Source organism: Canis aureus, chromosome 26 (assembly GCF_053574225.1).
Source record: "Canis aureus isolate CA01 chromosome 26, VMU_Caureus_v.1.0, whole genome shotgun sequence".
Classification (NCBI taxonomy): Eukaryota; Metazoa; Chordata; class Mammalia; order Carnivora; family Canidae; genus Canis; species Canis aureus.
The window spans coordinates 23,897,147-23,917,720 of record NC_135636.1 but is presented as its reverse complement, the minus strand read 5'-3'; the positions used below and the strand labels follow the sequence as shown (position 1 = coordinate 23,917,720).

The following is a 20,574-nucleotide window of genomic DNA, read 5'->3' as shown; positions in this document are numbered from 1 at the left end:
CTTTGGGGCCTAGCATCCTGACATCTTGTTTCTTTTAAGCCTTTCCTTCCCCATCTCCTGCCAGCCTGGGAACGAAAGCTGCTCCTGATGCATCCCTGGCTGTGCAGTGGGCCCCTCAGCCTGGGCTGCCAGGGCTCCCGGGGAGCTGGGGGAAGTTCCTGAGTCCCCGGGAGAGGGGAAGCATGGATGCATCCCATTGGCAAAGTTGTAAAGTGCTGCCCGGCACTGTGGCCAAGGGACACTCCGCAGTCAGGCAACCATCCCGTGAATCCAGGGAAGCCCTCTGGCCCGGGTCCCTGACCCTGTTGCCACTCTTGGGGTTCCATTCACCTGGGAGCCTGGCTCCCCTCCACACATCCACCATTTGCCCAGAGTCTGAGTTTACCTTCAGGTGGGTGGAGGAGGGTCAGGCCACTTTGGGGCTGGCATGGACTCAAGCCCAGCCAGCTTTGGCTTCTGTGGTAAAAGCTGGTTTGTCTGGGGCTGCTCCCTAGGCCGTCCTTGGAGCCTAGCCCAGAGGGCCACCTTGCCAAGACAAACTGTGGCTGCCGGGTGGAATGTGGTGGAGTGGCTGCTGGGCAGGCCCAAGCTTGGCAGGCGTGTCAATGGTGCCCTGGCCCGGTCCACAGCGCGAAGTCCTCCAAGGTCCCAGGGTCAGGCCAGGCCAGGAGCAGGTACTGAGATGCTGCTTGCTGGGCATCTCTCAAACCTCTTGTTGAGTGAGGCAGGGACATCCCCTCTCTTGATCTCACCCAAAAGCTCATAATGAAGCCTCAAGGTTGACAGAATTCCTTCAAACCTGCTTCCTTGGGGGAGCCGCTCAGTGGGAGACAGGGGAGGGGGGGCTGCGGGTAGCTGTATGAGCCTGCGTGCGTGCCTGTGGGTATGGATGTGCGGAGTGGGGGCTGCCAGAGCAGGAGGAAGAACCCCCCAGCGAGGCCTCTTCTGCTACAATGTGAGGGGGCTACGCTGCCGTTAGATCCCGCCCTTACTCAGCACTTGCCATGAGCCCCTTCTCTTAGGCAGGATTCCCTGGAACAGAGCTAGAATGGGGATTTGGGTGCATGTGCAAGTCTTCTCTAGAAGAAAAGCAGTGAAGGAGGCAGAACAGGGCAGGGGAAGGGGCAGAGAATGATCCCAGCATGGAGCTCTGGAGCTTGGGCCACCACCCTTGGACTCTCTCAATGGCAAGGAGAAAGTTCTAATACCTCCATGCCAGTCAGTCCTTGGTCACAGGCTACCAAAGAGGGATGGAACACGTAACCCCTGTCAGACAGCTCGCATTTAGCCAAGAACAGTACATGGGGGGAGTTGCAAGCTGTTAGCAGCCAATGCTCCCCTCAGTCAGGGGATGGGTGCACTGGTTGTTGAGAAGGTTCTGGGTGAGACAGTATGGGCCTCCACCATCCCCATTTCTAATACTTCCAGAATGGAGGCTAGTCCTTTTTTTTTTTTTTTTAAGATTTTATTTATTTATTTATTTATTTATTTATTTATTTATTTATGAGAGACACACAGAGGGAGAGGCAGAGACATAGGCAGGCTTCCCGCAAGAAGCCCAATGTGGGGGATCCCTGGGTGGCTCAGCGGTTTAGCGCCTGCCTTTGGCCCAGGGCGCGATCCTGGAGTCCCGGGATCAAGTCCCACATCAGGCTCCTGGCATGGAGCCTGCTTCTCCTTCCTCCTGTGTCTCTGCCTCTCTCTCTCTCTCTATGTCTATCATAAATAAATAAATATTAAAAAAAAAAAAGAAGCCCGATGTGGGACTCAAACCCGGATCCCAGGATCACGCCCTAAGCCGAAGACAGATGCTCAACCACTGAGCCACTCAGGCATCCCTTTTCTTTTGGGCGGGGGGGGGGGGGGGGGGGGCTAGGCCTTTATGGCATTACTACTTCTTGATCCCTTCTGCTTCAAGCGAGTATTATTGGGAGTGTCCTGGACTGTTGACAAAGAGAGCAGGGATCTGCCCCGAGAGATCACTCAAGAGTAGTCCCGGTCACTTGCTGGGAGGGTATTGGATGGTTGTCTGCACTGGCTCTGCTGATCTAGGCCCCCAGGTTGTCAGAGATGCCTCTGAAAGCTGCCCACCCTCTTGTGCCTGTTCTCTCCCTCCCCACCCAGCTTCTCCACCTCCCAGATCAGGTGACCCTCCACCGGTCCCAGGAGAGGGGGGGGCTGGCAGTCTTACTGTCCCTCTAGTCTCCTTCCAAGACATCATCTTGGCATCACTGCCTGCTTACCTTGGGCCTTCCCTTTTCATACTCAAGAGCCAATTTCCAAAACAAAACAAAAAATACTGAGCCTGCTCTGTTTCTCCCTCTGAACTGCTAAATCTAAAATGTATATAGAAAGACAACTTTCTTTGCCCTGAAGTCAACTTTAGCTGATATTAAGATTGCCACTCCTGCAGCACCTGGCTGGCTCAGTTGGTGGAGTATGCAGCTCTGGATCGCACGGCTGTGGGTTCCAGCCCCACATTAGGTGTAGAGATTCCTTAAAAAAATAAAATCTTTAGGAAAAAAAGAAAAAGCCTCTTCTACTTATTTTTTTAAATATTTATTTATTTGACAGAGAAAAAGGGAGAGCCCATAAGCAATAGGGTGAGAGAGAAGCAGACACCCTGCTGAGCAGGGCGCATCCTGTTGGAGTCGATCCCAGGACCCTGGGATCAGGACCTGAGTCAAAAACAGACACTTAGCAGACTGAGCCCCCCTCTCTTACTTTCTTTTGATTAATGTTTGCATAATGTATCTTTTTTCTTCATCCCTTTTACTTTCAGGGTGCCTCTTTCTTTACATTGGAAGTGAGTTTATTATAGTCTATAGTTTTGTTTTTTAAGATTTTATTTATTTATTTATGAGAGAAACAGAGAGAAGCAGAGACACAGGCAGAGGGAGAAGCAAGCTCCACACAGGGAGCCCGATATGGGACTCGATCCTGGACCCTGGGATCACGCCCTGGGCCAAAGGCTGATGCTCAACCGCTGAGCCACCCAGGCACCCCTATTATGGTCTATAGTTGAGTCCCATCTTGTAATCCACTTGGCCAATAAGCTGAGCACTTAAGTGCACTTTTTATTAGGTCTCCTTAACTTCGGTGAATAAAAACAATCTTTTTTGTTTGGAAAAAGGTGATGCTGTACAAGAAGAGCTAGAGGTAGGAAGCAGGGAGATGGGAGATGTGGCATTGAATTCCTCCTGATGATCTGAGATTGAAAATATGAGAGGGAGGAGAGCCAGAGAAAGCTCAAGAGACAGAGACGATATAACAGCCCAGCACGAGGAGGCTTATGTAACAGAAAACTATCTGGATGTCTTTATGCTGAATTTACATGTTAGTAATTGCTTCCCCACCCTTACAAGCTCTCCTCTGAATTTCAGGGGGCTGGGTGCCTGATAATTACATATTGCAGGCTTCTTTGTGACCTAGGGTACAGTTAAGATTTTTTTTTTTTTTAACAATTTCTCTCAGTAGTCTCTACACCCAAGGTGGGGCTTGAACTCATGACCCTGAAATCAAGAATTGCATGCTCTGCCAACTGAGCCAGGCAGGAGCTCCAGTTACAGTTAGATTTTGCCAATGGATTTCATAGGTTGGAGATTACAAAGTGGCAGGAAGGGAGAAATTATTCTGTTTCAGGCCCTGGCCATGGCAGGTGACCACAAATGATTATAGGTGGCTGCAGGTGGCCTGTAGCCCCATTTCTAGGTAAAACTCCCTTTTCTCTTTTTAATCATCCAGCTCTTCCAAAACCTTTACATCCAATGTCCAGCATTAAATTTTCCTCTGCTTGACATACCTGAGTGGGCTATTTCCCTGGCAAGACACATTATTTGCCCTTCAGTCTAAAAGAAACGAATCAAACCTTGTCATTTACCAACACTCCAAATTGGCTGGCGAAGCAAATTCAGACGTCCCCAACTGTTCTGTCTTCCTTTTTTGGTCTCTCCTACTTGGGGCTCTCTGTCCATACACCCAAGGTACTTGGTCCACCCCCCATCTACCCTCTGAGAACCTTCATGTATGCCTGTTGAGTCCTTGACATCTGAGTCCCTGCTCAACTGCCATGCTGTATTTCACACAAACGTATGGAATCCCACCTGCACTCCCACAGCAACAGGGCTCCACCTTAGCATCCCTCACACTGCACTGAACTGTCCCCCGTCTTCACTGAGAGTCCCAGGAGGCTGGAAGGGCGCAGTTCGTCCTGGACTCCCTGCATGCTTGGCCCTGAGCACTGCCATGGTGCCTGAGATTGGTTGATGAGTTGCTCAGGTAAGCCCTAGGTTCAAGAAGAACCCGGGCAGGTACACCTTTCCATACCATCTCTCCAGAAGTTAATTGATGAAGGCAAGCATGTGCAGAATAGGATGGGGGAGAAGAGGAAGCTGGGGCCTGGCCCCGGGGCAGGAGCTGGGACACAGAGACCACAGGAAGGCCAGGTGAGGTGCCAAGTAGCTTTAATGAGCCTGAGCACCTCTTCCCCTACTGTGTCCCTCCCCCCTTCAGTTCTGGACAGGTCCAGCCTGCCCGCCGCTCCTGGGCTCTCCACCCAGACATGTCAATGCTTCTGTCCCCGCAGCCGCTCCAGCCGCCTCCGGAGGTCTGGGGGCACCTTGGCCCCAGCTGCAAGCAGCTCTCGAAGTCTCTGTTTGGGAGTCTTCGTGAGGTGGAAATTGCAGGGTACTGGGCCCTCTTCAAAGGGGACCCGGCAGCTCCGGGTGGCAGTATGGTAGCCCTCAGCACTGGCTGTCACCATGTAGTCCCCAGGGGTCAGCAGGCGCCAGTAATCCCCACCCCATGCTGAGAGGAGTGAAGGCCAAGATAAGGATATGGTGATCCTCTGCTTCTGACCCTGACTCAAAGCCCCACCCCCACCCCCCAGCTCCATCATACCCTCACAGCACACCTGTTGTCACATCATGGTTAATCCCATCCACAGCGATGACGGCATCAGCAATCCCCAGCTCTGTGTCTTTGTCTCGCACGACTCCCGTGATGCCCATTCTCACCTATATGGGGATAGGGAAGGGTGGGGTGCTATCAAAACCCTTTCCCCACTGTGTGAGAATGGCACCTGCCCTTCATTCCCTGGCTCTGTTTGGGGCAAACCTGGTGATGGTTATGTCTAGGTTCCTAGGTGGCAATACTCAGGTAAAAATAACTCTCGACCAATAAATTGGATCTGGACTGGGAGAGCTACAAACACCCAGGAGGAAGACCTGTCTTTGGGTTTCCCAAGCTCAGTGACCCTTGATATCAAGTTTGTCATTTTGGAACCCTTGGAAAGTATACTTATGAAGCCATCACAAGACATACAGCTCCTGTGGAAAAGGAGGCATCTATGCCAGCACCCCCTGCCCCTGCACTAGCATTCTGGGTTTCTTCTGGAAACAGCCCTCCCGAGACAGCTCGGGGATAGCTCTATGGACTGGGTTTAGCGGGCTGTGAGTGTGTGGGGTCTACTCCTCCTGGCTCATGATGTCTGAGGCCACCCTGTTGGCGGACTATGCTCTCCATGCTCTAACCCTCCAAGTCCGTCTGATGCCAAGTGTGAGCCAAGGCACATATGAGTCAGATGTTGGGAGGCCCCCCTGATGGGAGCTGCAACCCACAGGGACAGCAGACCACAGCAGTGACACAGATGGGCCTGGGGGGAGGAGGTGGTAGGGATTCAGATCCAACCTGTTCCAGGTAGGTGAGGAGGGCATCTTTGTTGTTCTCCCACTCTTGGGGCAGCTCGTTCTCGTGAGGAAACTTGTCACAGGACAGCTCCACGGTGATTTCAAAGCAGTTGGTATGGAGGTAGCTGAAGTCATTCATACCTAGGGTTATCACAGATACTAGAGCCTGGTGGGGAGGGGCGGGTAGCCCAGCCCTCCGGGTGCCCTCCTCTGTGAGACTCTTCCTGGGGGGAATCCACACCACCAGACTGAGTGGGCTGTCTCACAGGGGCAGCGTTACAGGGACGGGGCTAACTCTATCCTGAGGCACATACTCCCCGGGACTGTGTGCCAGTCAGCGCCGTTGATGATGTTGCCATGCAAGGAGAAGTCCTGGTTGTGGCAGGGTCGGCGGTCCGGGTCCTGCATGGCTCGGTTGGTGCCAGCATAGACGGTGCTAAGCCAGCGGAATACGGAATCATCCGGAGTGGGTGTGAGTTCACGGGCAGCCCACGGAGTCCGAGTCATGTCAAATGGGTAGGACACCACGAGCTCACCCCCATGGAGGTTGGCACTCAGCACAAAGGGAATCCGCTTCATCCACTCAATCACAGCCCGCGTTTCAGGGGCCACCTAGAGAGAGAAAGGTCAGGTAGGGGGGAGACAGAGATGAGTGCCCCTGGGTGGCCCTCCACCACTGCCCCCAGAATACTCACAGTGGCATTGGGCAGGGTGTAGTAGGCGGGCAGTGGCAGGTGGTGGTTGGGGACAGTGTCAGGCACTAGCCCATCATCCTCTGCTTCCCACAGTGGTGTGTTGAGGTCAGCAAAATTATGGTTAAGATCAATGCCCTGGTGGTTCCAGCGGCCCTCTGCCCAGCCCACCAGCTCCGAGCCCTGCCAGGGAAGGGGCTCGTTCAAGCCAAGCAGGCACCAGGGCAGAAGGAGCAGGGTGGCCCTCATGCCAGGTGGCCTACCCGGCGAAACGCAGTCTCATAGCCATCAGGGTTCATGGAGGGCAGCAGGTGAATACGTGTCTCAGTGAGCAGCCGGGTCACTCGTGGGTCCCCTCGCAGGAACTCATGACACAGGAACTGCATCAGGAGCAGGACAAGCTCCCGCCCCAGGGCCTCATTCCCATGCATGCCAGCCACATAGCGCACCTCAGGCTCTCCTGGGAACACAGGGACTCGGCGCTGGCGCATGCCCCCCACCCTTCTCTGTGCCTACCTCTCCCCGCCCAGAACCTGCCAGTACCCAGCTCATGCTCCCCAGGCTGGTCCGACATTTCCATCACATACAGCTTCAGGCCCTGGTGGCTCTTCCCGATGCTGTAGATGCGGGTGATGTTGGGGCACTTCTCGTTCACCTCCTTCATCAGCTGGGTGGTGAAGTGTAGCATAGCATGGGGCATGGGAGGATGGGACCCAAGGGTCAGACCACACGTGGCCGTGGAAGGATTTACACAGATGGGGGCACCACAGCACCATATAGCAGAGCAGAGCAGACCAGAAGGAAGGGTTAGGACAAGGGAGGCACCAAAACCAGGGAAATTAGGGCAGAGTTCAGGGGTCAACAGAAGGGTGAGACAGTGGGGGATGTGGAGACATGAAGACAGTTGTAGTAGATTATGCCCCAGTGGGAAGAGGAGCTAAGATTGGCAGTTCCTCCCTCCTGGCTCATAGGGCTTATGTCTGACCTTCCTCATGGCCTTGTAATTGTGATGCCGGAAGTCCAAAGGATCAGAGGATTCCAATTCGGGGGCCTTAGGGAATAGGTCGTTAGGATCTGGTGGAGAATGAATTCTCCATCAAAGAGGAGTCCATGCTAGAAGTTTTACCCTGCTCATCCAGCCCGTGGCCCACTGTTCACCTGAGATCGGGCAGGCTAGGATCTCTGCCCGGAGGCAAGATGTGCCTCCCTGGAGCCATTTCTGGGGCAGCAGGCGAATGAAGCGGGCTACCTGGGGCTCAGGCAGGAGGTTCAGCACTGGTGTCTCTGGGTCTGAGTTGGCAGGAAACACCTGCGGGCATCAAGTCTTTTGGTGGGACTGCTAAAAACCCAGCAGCCTGTCCAGACCAGAGAAAGAACTCCGGCCTCTAAGCTCATCACCAAACCTATCCTGGTGGGCTCAGCCAGAGACTTGCACTGTATGTCAACCCCAGACCCCCTGCCCATGGGCAGCCTAGGCAGCTTGGTCACAGCTTATTAGACCAATCTGGCCACAGGACTCAGGAGCAGCCAGTCCTAAAGCTGGCCAGGCCCTGCATTGTAGCCTGGTATAAAAAGGAGTCCATGAGATGGGAAAGCCAGAGCCACGAGGAGGTGAGAAGGGATACAAGGTGGTGAGGCCCATCACCAGAAAGGGGGTTCCAGCAGGAAGTTGGGGCATAAGTGGGACCCTCCCGATGGAGAAAGGGAGATGTGGTTATGTTCTAAAGCAGCTTAGCCCTCAAGGCTGCCTGGTGAGTGCTACCCATTCTGACAACCCCTTCTCCTGGAATGCCAAGCAGACATCTATTCCTTGACGTCGGAGCAGCCCCAGTCCAGTCAGGATCCTATAGTGGGCCCCAACCACCATGGCACCACTCACCGCATCCGTCCCACTGCTACGGTTCCTACTCCCCCACCACGTCTGACTGTCATTGCTGAACTGGACCTTGTATGATGTGACCCAGTCGTACCTGGCAGGGAGCAAGGTAGAGATTATCAGTGACCCCAGGACTCCCACCGCAACCCTTCTCATTCTGTCCATACTTCCTGGACTGGGCTGGCCTGCCTCACCTCCAGACAGAGTTCCTGCCCTGTGTGATAATGCCTGAGAAGCGGGTGGGGTGCCTAGCATCCACCTGAAACCACGGCTCAGTATCCTGCTCCTCAGCACACCAGGCCCCGTCATACAGATCGCCGTCCTCCAGGCCTGACTGTGAGCACAGGACATGGTGATCAGATCCAAGTGAACAGTATAGAGTGGTCTGGGCTGGGGGCTGGGGGCTGGGGAGGGAGGAAGTTCCTAGGAGGCGCCCTGCTCAGAGCCAGGGCTGCTGACCTGGATGTTGAGCCGTCCCCGGTGTGGTCCAAGACCAAAGGACTGGCTGCTGGATGCCTCGAGCTGGCTATCCGAAACTCGCAGGGACTCCAGGCCCAAGGGGGGGCAGCCTGGGGCAGGGGCAGAGCAGTGAGACAGGACCAGAGAGAGAGTGGTCAGGGCAGGTAAGAAGCCGAGTCCATGCCTGCCCAAGTGCTGGGCAAGCTGGGGGCATGCCTATGCCCATGAGGCCAAAAGTGATGTTAGTATGTGGCCCAGGGGCTGCAAGTCTGGGAAGGGTCCCTGGAGTAGCAGTACCTGGTTCCTGCTCCTCTAGGGGGTCAAGGGCTCCTGCAGGGGTGGTGGTCACCGGAGGCTTGGCAGTCACCAGGGGTCCAGGACGAGTTAGCTTCTTTCGTTTCTTCATAATGATCTTCTTCTTCTTGACAATGCGAATCCGAACATGCTGTTCTGAGGTCCCTGGGGACCAGGGAGGCAGAGCACCAGGGGAGGGAAGAATGCCAGAGGGAATCATCTGCCAGCCTAAGAAAGCATGCCAGTCCTTGGCAGCACCCCCATACCCGGTATCCAAAGACCTTAGCATGGACTTAACATCTGACTCCCACCTGCCTCTCCCACCACTTCCCTGGCTCCTTCTTGACATGACTACATGTTTGGCCAGCCTGGTCTCTGAACCTCTCCAGTGGAGAGCTACACCCAGTCACTAACAGAGAACTAACTATTTGGTTCCTCCAAAGAGCTGAGTTTGGGTTTTTCTTTTTTAAGATTTTATTTATTTATTAGAAACACACACAGAAGCAGACATAGGCAGAGGGAGAAGCAGGCTCCCCTCAGGGAGCCCGATGTGGGACTCGATCCCCAAACCCCAGGATCATGCCCTGAGACGAAAGCAGAGCTTAACCGCTGAGCCATCCAGGCATCCCTGAGTTTGTTTCTTTATCTGCAGGCCTTGGCCTTGGCTGACCCTCTCCATCATCCCCCGGATCTTATTGCCTAATTCCCATTCTTTGAATTTCAGCCCAGGAATCTTCCTTAGCCCTAGACCCAATCTCATGTTCCAAAGCCCTGATCTGCCTCTATTGCTGCATCTGCCCTCTGGGCTGAGATGTCCCATCCTCAGACTGTCTGCCTAGGTGCCCAGACTTTCCACGGCTGGGCCTGTGTCCTGCTTGCCCTGCAGTACAGGGCCTTGAACAGGGCGGAAGTCACTGGTTCCCCACCAGAGTTCCCCACGCTCTGCAGATACCTCCAGAAAGCGCTGCACATTTACCTACCTGGAGACCCATGCCTTTCCCCATACTGTGTCCTTCTTGTTTGCCCTCCCTCTTTAGCTCCTCCTGACTCAGAGACACCCGCTTTTCAGGACCCAGTTTCACTCGCCTCCTCTGAGAAGCCCTCCTTGATTGCCAGCCCTTTGCCTTCCTCATCTCTGTACTTGCATCTGAAGTCAGAAAGTGAGGCAGCCGGCCTCTCTCCCACCCCTCACAGTGCCCCATTCCTCCAGGCAGCGCTAGCAAAGACCACTCTCCCCACCTTGCTCTCCATCTTTCCTTCCCGCCCCTGCCCTCAGGCTCTGTCCTTAGGTCTAGTTCTGCACCTTCTACCCTCAGGGCTTTTGTCTGTCCCTCTTTCTCCCCTTCTCCTGGCTCTGGTCTCAGTTTCCTCATCCGTGAAAAGGGAAGGTTTGGGGCTGGAAGAGGCAGCCTCCTACTGGCTCCCTCCCAGGACTGCTGACTTGCTCTGGCCGGGAACTGGGGCTGCTGAGTCAGCAGCCGTAGCAAGGGACGGGGAGGGAGGGTGGGAGGGAGGAGTGTGTGTGTGTCGGGGAAGGGTGGGCACACAGGCTCCGGGCAGGGAGTGTGTGAGCGTGTGTGCGCGTGTGTGAGCGTGTGTGTCGGGGAAGGGTGGGCACACAGCGGCCAGGGGAGGAGGGTAGCCCGAGAAGCGGGCCCTCGGTCGGGGCGCTCACCGTTACTCTTCCCCGCGGGCGGCTGTACCGGGCTGCTCTGCGGGGCCAGGGTCGAGCCCCGGGCCTCGGTGGCAGCGGGAGGCGCAAGTCCCAGCACCGAGGTGCCAGGCGCCCCCAGACCCGGACCGACGGCAGGCGCGAAGGCGGCCAAGGCGAGCAGGAGACCCCACATGGCGGGGTCCGAAGGTGGGGACGCGCTGGGTCCGCGGCGGCCGGTGGGTTCGTCTCTTCCTGCCCGGTGCTCTGGAGCCCCCCGCCCCTTCCTGCCGCCGCCACACGCCCCCTGCGGCTCCGCCCGCCCACAGCCCTCTAGCTGGCCCGGGACCCGGGAGGGGAGGGGAGGGGAGGGGAGGGGAGGGCCCGGGCGGAGCGCGGGAGGCGGACCCCCGAGCGGCCACCCCCGGTCCCCGCACCCACCGCCCCCGCCCCGCCCCCTCCGGCGTCCCCAGCTCGCCCGCCCCTCTGGTGCGCTGCGCTCTGCAGTCCGCGCAGCCCCTCGGCACCCCTGCCTGGTTTCACCAAACCCTGTGAGGCGCCTGGCCCACAGTGGGCGCCTGCTTCGCACCGCGCGCCGTGCCAGGCGCTTTGCACGTGGCCTCTCAGTCCAACCTCATTTTGCAAACCGGTAAACTGAGGCGCAGAGCGCCCAACGGAGGTGGCCGCGGTAGCAACGCTGAGAATTTTGGGGGAGGAAACAACTCCAGAGGGAAATCCATCCAGAGCCAGAAGTCCCCTCCCAGGGCGGATGGGACAAAAGGAAGAGGGGAAACTGAGGCGCGGGATGGGGCGGGCTGCGGGGAGGAGGGAGGACTACCCCTCCAGGGATTCTTCTGAAAGACGACCCTAGGGGCCCAGCCCGAGGCGGCCCTTCCCACCGCCAACCCCATCCCCCCGGCCCCGCCTCTCTTCTCTCCTCCTTCCCGTCCCCTCCCCTACTCCTTTGCTCGCCGGGCTGCCACGTTCCGGGCTTACATAACTTGAGGAAAGAAGCCGGAGCAGATACCCGGCCCGCTGGGCCCGGAGGTGGAGGGACCGAGGCCCGTTGTTCGCCAGTCCCGCCCTCCCCGCAGCCTCCCCGACCCGTCTCAGTCTCCTCCGGTGGCAGGCAGCCGGGGGGCTCCGCTGGCGGGGTGCCCCACATCGAGGATTCCGGAGCGCAGGTCCCTTCCCCATCCGGCTGCCTAGCCGCCTTTGATTCCCCGACGCCAGGTCGCCTCCCAGAGGGAAGGAAATGCGTCCACTGCGCGCCTCTGGCCTGTGCTTTGTCCTTGCAAGGAGCCCGCGGCCAAGAGAAGCGATGCCAGGTGGCCAGGAATCCTCTGGAGTGTGTGCCCCCCTTAGCAAATACTTTTTTGCGAGGCCTCTATATCAACTATTTGAATCACCCCAAGTCACCGTTCTGGCGGCCCAATCTCATATGATTTTTCGAAAGATCCCACTTTGTACCCCTGGAACTAGATCCCACCACCAGCAGGGGCAACCTCAGAGACGTGAGTCCCAGAGCCCCTGGAGGCATCTGGCCCTACCCAGGCACTCTGTATAGAGAGCCCCAAAAGGGAGTGACAGGTCAGGGGCAGAAAGAGTACTGTACACTGAGGCTTCACGGGAGTGGGAGGGCAGGACAGGCTCCGGGAGAGCTGGAAGTGGGTCTGAACAGGTCCTGAGGGCTGCTCCCCCTTCCTCCAAAGCCCAGTCTGGCCACTTCTCTGTCTCTGGCCTCAACCTCACCAAAGTTTGACAGACAGTGTGAGGAGGGGAGGGGGCACCTGGCCAGGACATTTCAGCCTCCTGAGGCTCTCACCCACAGCACCTAAATCAGGTCAGATTCCTCCTAGCTGAAGTCCCTGGAGGCTCACATGCAAGGTCCTTCGTGATAAAATTCTTCTCCACCCACATCTTTCCCACCTCATGGACCCTGGCTCATATGCCTCCAGCCAGCCACACTGACCTTCTAGCAATCCCTCGGATGCACCAGCCCCTTCCAGCCTCATGGCCTTTGCACTAGTTCACTAAGTTTGCATCCTTATCATACAGATTGCTTTTTGGTGTCACCTGACACTGCCTTTGCTGGCCATTCTGATGAAAGTAAGCCCCATCCTCTACACACACTATCCTTTCACCCTGTTTTATTATTGTTTTCAAAGGCACTCAAGATTGAGATTATCTTGTTTTGTTATGTGTTCATTGTCTGGGTCCTCATCCCCAGCAAAGGTAAGCAACACTCCAGAAGAGCTTTTTGTACCCAAAAGTTCACAGCTCATGGCCAGTCCCTACTTAGTGCCCAAAAAGTATCTGTGTGGGGGTACCTGGGTGGCTCACTAGGTTAAGCATCTAGCTCTTGGTCTTGGCTCAGGTCATGATCTCATGCATCATGAGATCAAGCCCCAGGTCAGGCTCTGCACTTAGTGGGTAGTCTGCTTGAGATTCTTTCCCTCTAGACCTCCCCATACTTGCTCACTTGTGCGCATGCACGTTCTCTCTCTCTAATAAATAAATAAATCTTTTTTTTTTTTTTTTAAATATCTAACAGGGGTGCCTGGGTAGCTCAGCAGTTACCTGGGTGGCTCAGCGGTTGATCATTTGCCTTCTGCTCAGGTCCTGATCTCGAGGTCCTGGGATCAAGTCCCACATCGGGCTCCCCCGAGAGAGCCTGCTTCTCTCTCTTCCAATGTCTCTGCCTCTCTCTGTGTCTCTCATGAATAAATAAATAAAATCTTTTTTTTTAAAAAGTATCTATGTAATATATTCAAGGTTAGAGAGGACCAAGCAGACCTGAGGGAAGCTGACTCTCCCCAACAGTGCCAGGTTCTGTGGGAGAGATGATAGGCCATAAACAGGGAGACCTGCCCCCCAAGGGACTGGCAGGATGGAGCATGCTGGCCATCCCCTGCCAAGCTCTCAGGGGCTCAGATCTGTGGGCTGCTAGTACCTCTCTGTCCCCTGTGCCCCCTCACCCTTCTTCTCACCTCTCTTAATCCCTTGCCTCTCTGCCCTATTACAACTTTCAGGGCCCCTTCATATCCCTCTATGTCCCCTGAGTGCCTCAGAGCCTCCCTATACTCCTTCATTACTTCCTTATCCCCTCAGGTACGTTCCCACCTCGGTTGCTGTCTTTGGTCCTTTCGACTTGGTTCCTTGAGCTGCAAAGCTGCCAGGCCAGGAGGCAGGCTCTAGAGGCGGCAGCTCCAAGGCTCCAGTGGCAGGTCTACACTCAGATACTGGTGCAGTCAGATCTCTAGTCTCAGGAGCCAGGTAGAGAATCTGTCGTGACCTCATGTGGGTGAGAATATGGTGCAAAGCACATGTGAGCAGGACTGAGCTGGACTGGGTGGAGATAGCAGCCCAAAAGGGATTTGGGTTTAAGGGATGGCCAGGAACTCTCCTGCCAGCTCTCCAGGGTGGTGGGGTGGCTCAAGGTGGAGAGGAGAGCCAACTTTGGCATCGCCTAGGCTCCATTTCACACCTGCTTCTGCTGTTTGTTTTGTGTGGGTATCCTTAGACAGTAATTTGCTCTCTGAGCCTCTGTTTCCTCATCTGTAAAATGGGGATGATAATATCTTAGCCCCAGGGTTTTGGTGGTGATGAAGTGAGAAAATATGTGGTTCCTCGGGGGCGCAGAGGCTAACCAGATGAATTAAAGGTGGGAAAACAGCTTCATACTGTCCTCTTTTTTTTTTTTCTTTTTTAAGATTTTATTTATTTATTTGAGAGAGTGACAGAGCAAGCATGAACAAGGTGGTGGGGGGATGGGCAGAGGGAGAGGGAGAAGCAGACTCCCCTCTGAGCAGGGAGCTGATGCGGGGCTTGATCCCAGCATCCTGGGATCCTAACCTGAGCTGAAGGCAGATGCTTAACCACCTGAGCCACCCAGGCGCCCCATTTTTTTAAATTTTTTTAATTCATGAGAGACACACAGAGAGAGGCAGAGACATAGGCAGAGGGAGAACCAGGCTTCCCTTTGGGGACCCTGATGCGGAACTCCATCCGCAGGACTCTGGGATCATCACCTGAGCCAAAGGCAGATGCTTAACACCACTGAGCCACCCAGGTGTCCCTCATACTGTCCTCTTATTCCCACATATATGGATGGAATAAAACAATATCAAGAAAAGAAAGGAGGTTATGTGTCTGGCTGTACAAAGAGAGAGGTAGTGAAATCTACTGCCTGCTGGATCTGCCAGTCTTCTGTCCCTGGTGCTGGGCCAGAACTCACTCTGCACTAGGGGCTCTCCCTATGATGCAAGTGAGCATTGATGGGGACTCCCTCCCATGGACCTACATGCACTGGGAGGCATCTCCCCACATGACCATCCTCTGCTCACTACCTCCCCCAGCTATCTCTCTTTTGTGCATCCAAGTCCATGAGAGCCCTGCTTCTCAAAGTGTGGCCAAGGACCAACAGCACCGCATCCCCTGGGCGCTTGTTAGAAATGCAGAATCCCACCCCAGACCTACTGAATCAGAATCTGCATTTTAACAAGATCTCCAGAGAATTCAACCCCAGGAGATTCGTGTGCACATTAAAGGCTGAGCAGCACTAGGTGGAGATTTAGAACACCTCCATCTAAAATGCATGAGATTCACAGCTTTCAAGTTTGATGGTGTTTGATGTTGTCACTGCAAATTTTATCTGAAGCTACAGAGCACATCCACATAACATTTGGAAATTGGTATTTCATTCATCCTGGGAGAGTATATTCCTGATCTCTACAATATGACCCTATATTAATTTTCTGTCTTTTTAACTAAATCATTTAACCAAAATACTACAGAACACAGTTTTAAAGGTAAACCACATTTAAGCTTGCAATAGAAGATTCTTTTCTATGCTTCTCCATTCCCAGATCAACCACTTTTAATTCTGTTATTTTTCCTTGTATTTATCTTTATACTTCTATTGCTACTTCTTTAATTTTTCTATGTCTAAATGTTATCTGTAGGTTTCCTGCTATGGAATTAAATATTTCACTTTCCTACCACCCTCCTCCACACATATATTCAAGTACACAAGCACAGTCTTTCCATCTTCCCGAAGAGCTAAGTCACTGAAGTCCATATTCAGTGCTTATATTATGACCATGTAAATACTATTGTTCTTTTTGTGTTCCCTGTAGTTAGCAATTTTTTTTTTTAAGATTTTATTTATTTGGGGCAGCCCCGGTGGCCCAGCAGTTTAGCGCCGCCTTCAGTCCGGGGTGTGATTCTGGAGACCCGGGATTGAGTCCCACGTCAGGCTCCCTGTATGGAGCCTGCTTCTTCCTCTCTCTCTCTCTCTCTCTCTTTTTTTCTCTCTCTCTCTCTCTCTCCCTGTCATGAATCTGTCATGAATAAATAAATAAAATCTTAAAAAAAAAGATTTTATTATTTGTTCATGAGAGAGAGAGAGAGAGAGAGAGGCAGAGACACAGGCAGAGGGAGAAGCAGGCTCCACGCAAGGAGCCCGATAGGACTCGATCCCAGGGCTCCAGGATCACGACCTGGGCCGATGGCAAGCACCCAACTGCTGAGCCACCTAGGCATCCCGGGAGTTAGCAATTACTTTGTTTTAGCATTTGCTTGGTTTTCTACACATCAATTACTAATTTAATCCCAAAGCAACCAACAGAACTGAACATTTATTTTGAACATACCTAAAAACTGCAGACAATCTCATTTTCTTCTGGAGACATCCCTCCTGGAGCATCTTGCTTTTGATTCCAGGTTAGGTTGTTTTCTTTCTTCACTTGGAAACACAGCTGACATCTTGAGCCTTTCTCATCATTGCTTTCCTGTGTTTAGCCTCATTTCTTTCTTTCTTTCTTTTTTTTTTTTTTTAAGATTTTATTTATTCATGAGAGACACACACACAGAGAGAGGCAGAGACACAGGCAGAGGGAGAAGCAGGCTCTATGCAGGGAGCCTGACATGGGACTCCATCCTAGGTCTCCAGGATCATGCCCTGGGCTGAAGGCGGTGCTAAATCGCTGAGCCACCCGGGCTGCCCTAGCCTCATTTCTTGACTCCCATATTGTCCTCTTAGTTTAATGCCTTGTTTTGCTGAAGCACATCCTCCAGTAGCTTTCTAGGAAATAGTGTATGTGAGGTCAAATTTTTAAGAACTTGCATGGCTTAAAATGTCTTTCTTCTACTTTCATACTTGATCATCATGTGGACAAATACATGTTCTTAGGTTGGAAATAATTTTCTCAGAATTATGCAGGCATTGCTTTTTACTCTGGCAAGAGCCAGAGCAAAAGCAATCAATGAATGATCCCAAGGGCCAGGGGTATGGGTTCTATGCCAGTGATGTCAAGTCCACCAGCCTTGAGTCTTTGGACAGTGCCTACTAGAGACAGATATGCTGCCTAATTCTTGCTGTCTCCTCTCTTTGGGGCTGTATGACCACAGTTCCCTTCCCCCACCCCCATTAGTTTTCCTTCAAAGTATGATAAGTGGACAAGGACTCTGTTGTTAGTTATGATCCATTTCCATTCTTGCCTCTCAAGTCACTAAAGTGAGATGTGCTGGAACCTCCGTAGGTTCAGATTACCATGGAGATAGGTTTCCTTTTCAGATGATCAATCCCTTCCTTTTATGTTCATTTTCCTTACTTTCATCCTCAGAGTTACTTTAACTTCCAGATTGTGAGTTATTATGTCACCGCTCTTCATATTCACATTATATATGCCATTTCTGGAATTCCAGTATCTGGAACACTTCCCACAAACCACAGGCTTAGAAACAGCCCCCTCCTGCCCCACCCTGTAGCAGTCCCCTGGGAGTCCAGCTCCAGAAAGTCTCAGGGTACTTCCTGGCAGAGCCTATCTCTGCATTTCAGGGCTGCAGTCCTGAAAATTCCCCCACAAGGCATCATCCAGCTCTCAGGGGAGAGACAGCTGCCGACAGGAAGATTGAATAATTGTCCCTGGACACAGAGCTCTGGGAACCCGCAGGAGAAAGAGAGCGGCCCTTCCTCTCTTACCCACGTGGTGATGGGGTTAGAATGCCTTCCTGGTAACTCAGATCCTCTTGGGGAGTCCTGGGGGCAGAGAATTCACCAAGGCAAGAGGATGAGTCTTAGTTCTCAGAAATCATGACTCCCTTCTGGCTAAGCCTTTGCTTAGGAGGTCAAAACCAGCCACAGCTCCCTCTGTACCCCAGAGCCCCACCTGGCAATAGGTCACAATGTCCCAGCTGCCCAGTCCCATAACAGCTGACTGAAGTAGCAGGTGAGGAGGGTGTGGTGAGTGAGTGTGTGGGGAGGCGGAGATTCCCACGCAGTTTACTCTCGAGTGTCTGTCAGGGCCCCACCCGGTCCCACATACCTACCCACCCCAACTCCCTCCCAGCACTAGTCCTTCCTGTCATCTCCACCTCCCTCTATGACCCAGCTTTGCTTGCCCGGGCCCAAAGGCCCTGCTTATCCTATCCCAGTCCCTCCCAGGGGCCTGAGTGCTGGGGAGGGGTCGAATAGTCCAGTAAGTCCATGTATGTCTCCCTGGGGCCTTAGCCCGGCCCAGCTCTGGGACAGTGTCCTAGGGCTGGGGGCACTGGGACTGACAGTTCGGGCAGTCTTTTCCACGGCTGGCCCAGTCTTGCTGCTGCTGCTGCTGCTGCTACTGGTCAGCTTCCTGACCTTCGACCTGTTCCACTGGTAAGTGTGCAGCAGCCTGGCAGGTGGCAGGAGTAAGCAGGGAAACAAATAGTCAATTTCCGGAAGCCCAGCTGTCACCCTGTCTCTCCACAGCCCCGCAGGCCCCGTCCAACCACAGCACATACTTCTCACAGGCCAGAGTCAGGGGGCCGGTGAGGGCCCAGGACTGCAGGAGGCTGTACTCCTGCCTACGGTGGCAGTCACGGGACAACTCAGCCCCCAGGAGGCTCTGCTACTGCTGCTCCTGAGCCTGGGGCTACTCCTGGGAGCCTGCAGCGTGCCCTTGGCCCTGCTTGGCCTGGCTTTCTACCTCCATCCTTGGATCTGAGTGCCCTCCAGAAATACACTGGCAGTGTTGCTTCCCCAGATCGCCTTTCCTCTGCTGTGGGTGGAGCAGGCAGGAGGGTACCCCTTTATCTCCAGTCTGAACCACAGGGGACCTTCAGCTCCACAATGTGGACAGTGGATACCCGGGTCTGAGTCTGAGGACAGCAACAGAAGGTGAGCTAAGGGACGGGGGTCCCAGGGCAGGATGTGGCAGCCATCTCCGAGTTTGTGGGTTGGGAGGTGGCCATTCTGGCCTCCTCTGTGGTTCTAGAGTATCAGTGTCCAGAAAGACTCACAGGAGAGCAGAGTAGGACTGGATATCAGTTAGTAGGGTAGGAACCAGGATCTGGAGGGGGCTTCCCACAAGAAAGCATGACAATCTGCATCAGTGGGCTCACCAGCACCCCCTGGCAGCCTGGAGGGTCCGTGGAAAGGGATTCAGGTGAGTCTTACATCCTGCAGTGACTCCTCTCTTGGTTGGACCCCACCCCTACCCGGGTCACAATAGGGATCTGGTGGGGGGGAAGGGGGGACAGAGGGACAGCAGGGGCTCCACTCTGGCCGCTAGGCCGTCCTAGGTGCTGCAGGAAGCAACATGACTTAGGTGGTTCTGCCCAGAGGTAAGCCCCAGGCCCTGGCTCAAAGACTCACCCCACCCGTGCTGGTACCCTCCTGCCCCTGCCTCCTGCCCCCCACCTGCCCTGAGGTCCCAGGCATCTCGGGGCTGCTCCTGCAGCTGGCCTGGCCCTCTCCCCAGGTGTACCAGCCAGGATGCAGCAGCCCCAAGTGGAGACGGGTGCCATCGGGGCCGGCGAGGGGCCGCAGCAGGCAGTGCCCTGGTCAGCCTGGGTCATGCGGCAGGCCTGGGTGCGCTGGTGCATGTGCCACATGCCTCGGAGCTGGGCCCAGTGGTGGACCACATCGGGCTGGCGGCAGCCACTCCAGCGTGTGCTGTGGGGGCTGGAGGGGATCCTCTACCTGCTGCTGGCGCTGATGCTATGCCACGCGCTCTTCACCACCGGCTCCTACCTGCTGAGCTCCTTGTGGCCTGTCGTGACTGCAGCGTGGCGCCATCTGCTGCCAGCTGTCCTGCTGCTGGTGCTCAGCGCCCTCCCTGCCCTGCTCTTCACGGCCTCCTTCCTGCTGCTTTTCTCCACGCTGTTGAGCCTCGTGGGCCTCCTCACCTCCATGTCTCACCCAGACTACACTCAGGACTTGGACCAATAGAAGGGCAACCCCATCCCGCTGCCTGTGTCTGTTGAGCCCTGGGGAGGGGGAGGCCCCAGACCTCCCATCCCTAGCACTGCTCGGGCCATGTGTGATGTTGCTAAAGCTGGCAGGGTAGACTAGCCTGACCTCTGGGCACCTTCCCCAAGCCAATGCTACAGGTACTTGGTGTGGGGCATTGGGGGCTTTGAGAAGGGACAGGGCAGAAGGGTTAGCCAGGGGCAGAGCTCGGCCAAGCCACTGAGAGTTCCCACAAGGCTGTAGTGACACCACTAGGGCTCCCTTAGCAACTGACAGCAGCTTTTTCTTGCAGCTGCTCAGCTGTCTCAGCTGCGGACTCAGTTGAGAATTTCTAGTTCGGTAGCTCTGACTGGCCATTCCTTTCACTAACCCCCCAACCCCCGCTCTTTCCCCAGGCTCTAGAAAGAGCCCACTGACAGAAACCTACCTGGGAGAAGGCCGTCCAGAAGTCCCATGAGACCTCAACTAACACCTCTCGCTCCTTTCTGCTCAGGCATCCCCCACTCCCTAGACTTCTTCCCTTCTGCCTTGGTGAGCATCCCTGAGTCTGGGAGGTGGGCCACTACTAGGGTAGTGAGGATCCCAGAAGAGACCTACTCTAAGTTTCCTAAGGTCTGTTATGGAAAAATGAACAAGAAGTCCCATTTCCTCACTTAAACAATGTGCGGCCATGGCCAACCAAT

At 54.5% G+C, this 20,574-nt stretch overlaps 3 protein-coding genes across 14 annotated transcripts; 2 read left to right on the top strand and 1 right to left on the bottom strand.

Annotated features, from left to right (window-relative positions):
• Positions 1-4,456: 4,456 nt before the first annotated feature.
• Positions 4,457-19,126, bottom strand: CPXM1 (carboxypeptidase X, M14 family member 1). 10 transcript variants are annotated; one of them, XM_077872437.1, is made up of 16 exons: positions 18,442-19,126; positions 18,224-18,332; positions 17,645-17,701; positions 9,012-9,173; positions 8,715-8,824; positions 8,450-8,589; positions 8,259-8,349; positions 7,538-7,688; positions 7,365-7,453; positions 6,923-7,046; positions 6,643-6,839; positions 6,383-6,562; positions 6,002-6,299; positions 5,689-5,828; positions 4,913-5,015; positions 4,458-4,806 (listed from the first exon to the last, which is right to left on the bottom strand). In XM_077872437.1, exons 4-16 carry the CDS (start codon positions 9,118-9,120, stop codon positions 4,565-4,567), a joined length of 1,974 nt encoding a protein of 657 aa, XP_077728563.1. In that variant the 5' UTR covers positions 9,121-9,173; positions 17,645-17,701; positions 18,224-18,332; positions 18,442-19,126; the 3' UTR covers positions 4,458-4,564. The 10 variants fall into 10 exon arrangements, with proteins under 10 accessions (XP_077728557.1, XP_077728563.1, XP_077728567.1 ...); XM_077872441.1 differs by having other exon boundaries at positions 18,940-19,126; XM_077872433.1 differs by having other exon boundaries at positions 17,832-19,126.
• Positions 17,882-20,573, top strand: C26H20orf141 (chromosome 26 C20orf141 homolog). Its single transcript, XM_077872445.1, has 3 exons — positions 17,882-18,316; positions 18,410-18,817; positions 20,287-20,573. The coding sequence occupies exons 1-2, from the start codon at positions 18,045-18,047 to the stop codon at positions 18,642-18,644; spliced, it is 507 nt and encodes a 168-aa protein (XP_077728571.1). The 5' UTR covers positions 17,882-18,044; the 3' UTR covers positions 18,645-18,817; positions 20,287-20,573.
• Positions 18,681-19,883, top strand: TMEM239 (transmembrane protein 239). 3 transcript variants are annotated; one of them, XM_077872444.1, is made up of 2 exons: positions 18,681-18,817; positions 19,401-19,883. In XM_077872444.1, the coding sequence occupies exon 2, from the start codon at positions 19,415-19,417 to the stop codon at positions 19,868-19,870; it is 456 nt and encodes a 151-aa protein (XP_077728570.1). In that variant the 5' UTR covers positions 18,681-18,817; positions 19,401-19,414; the 3' UTR covers positions 19,871-19,883. The 3 variants fall into 3 exon arrangements, with proteins under 3 accessions (XP_077728570.1, XP_077728568.1, XP_077728569.1); XM_077872442.1 differs by having other exon boundaries at positions 18,811-19,085; XM_077872443.1 differs by lacking the exon at positions 18,681-18,817 and adding an exon at positions 19,120-19,263.
• Position 20,574: the final 1 nt, after the last annotated feature.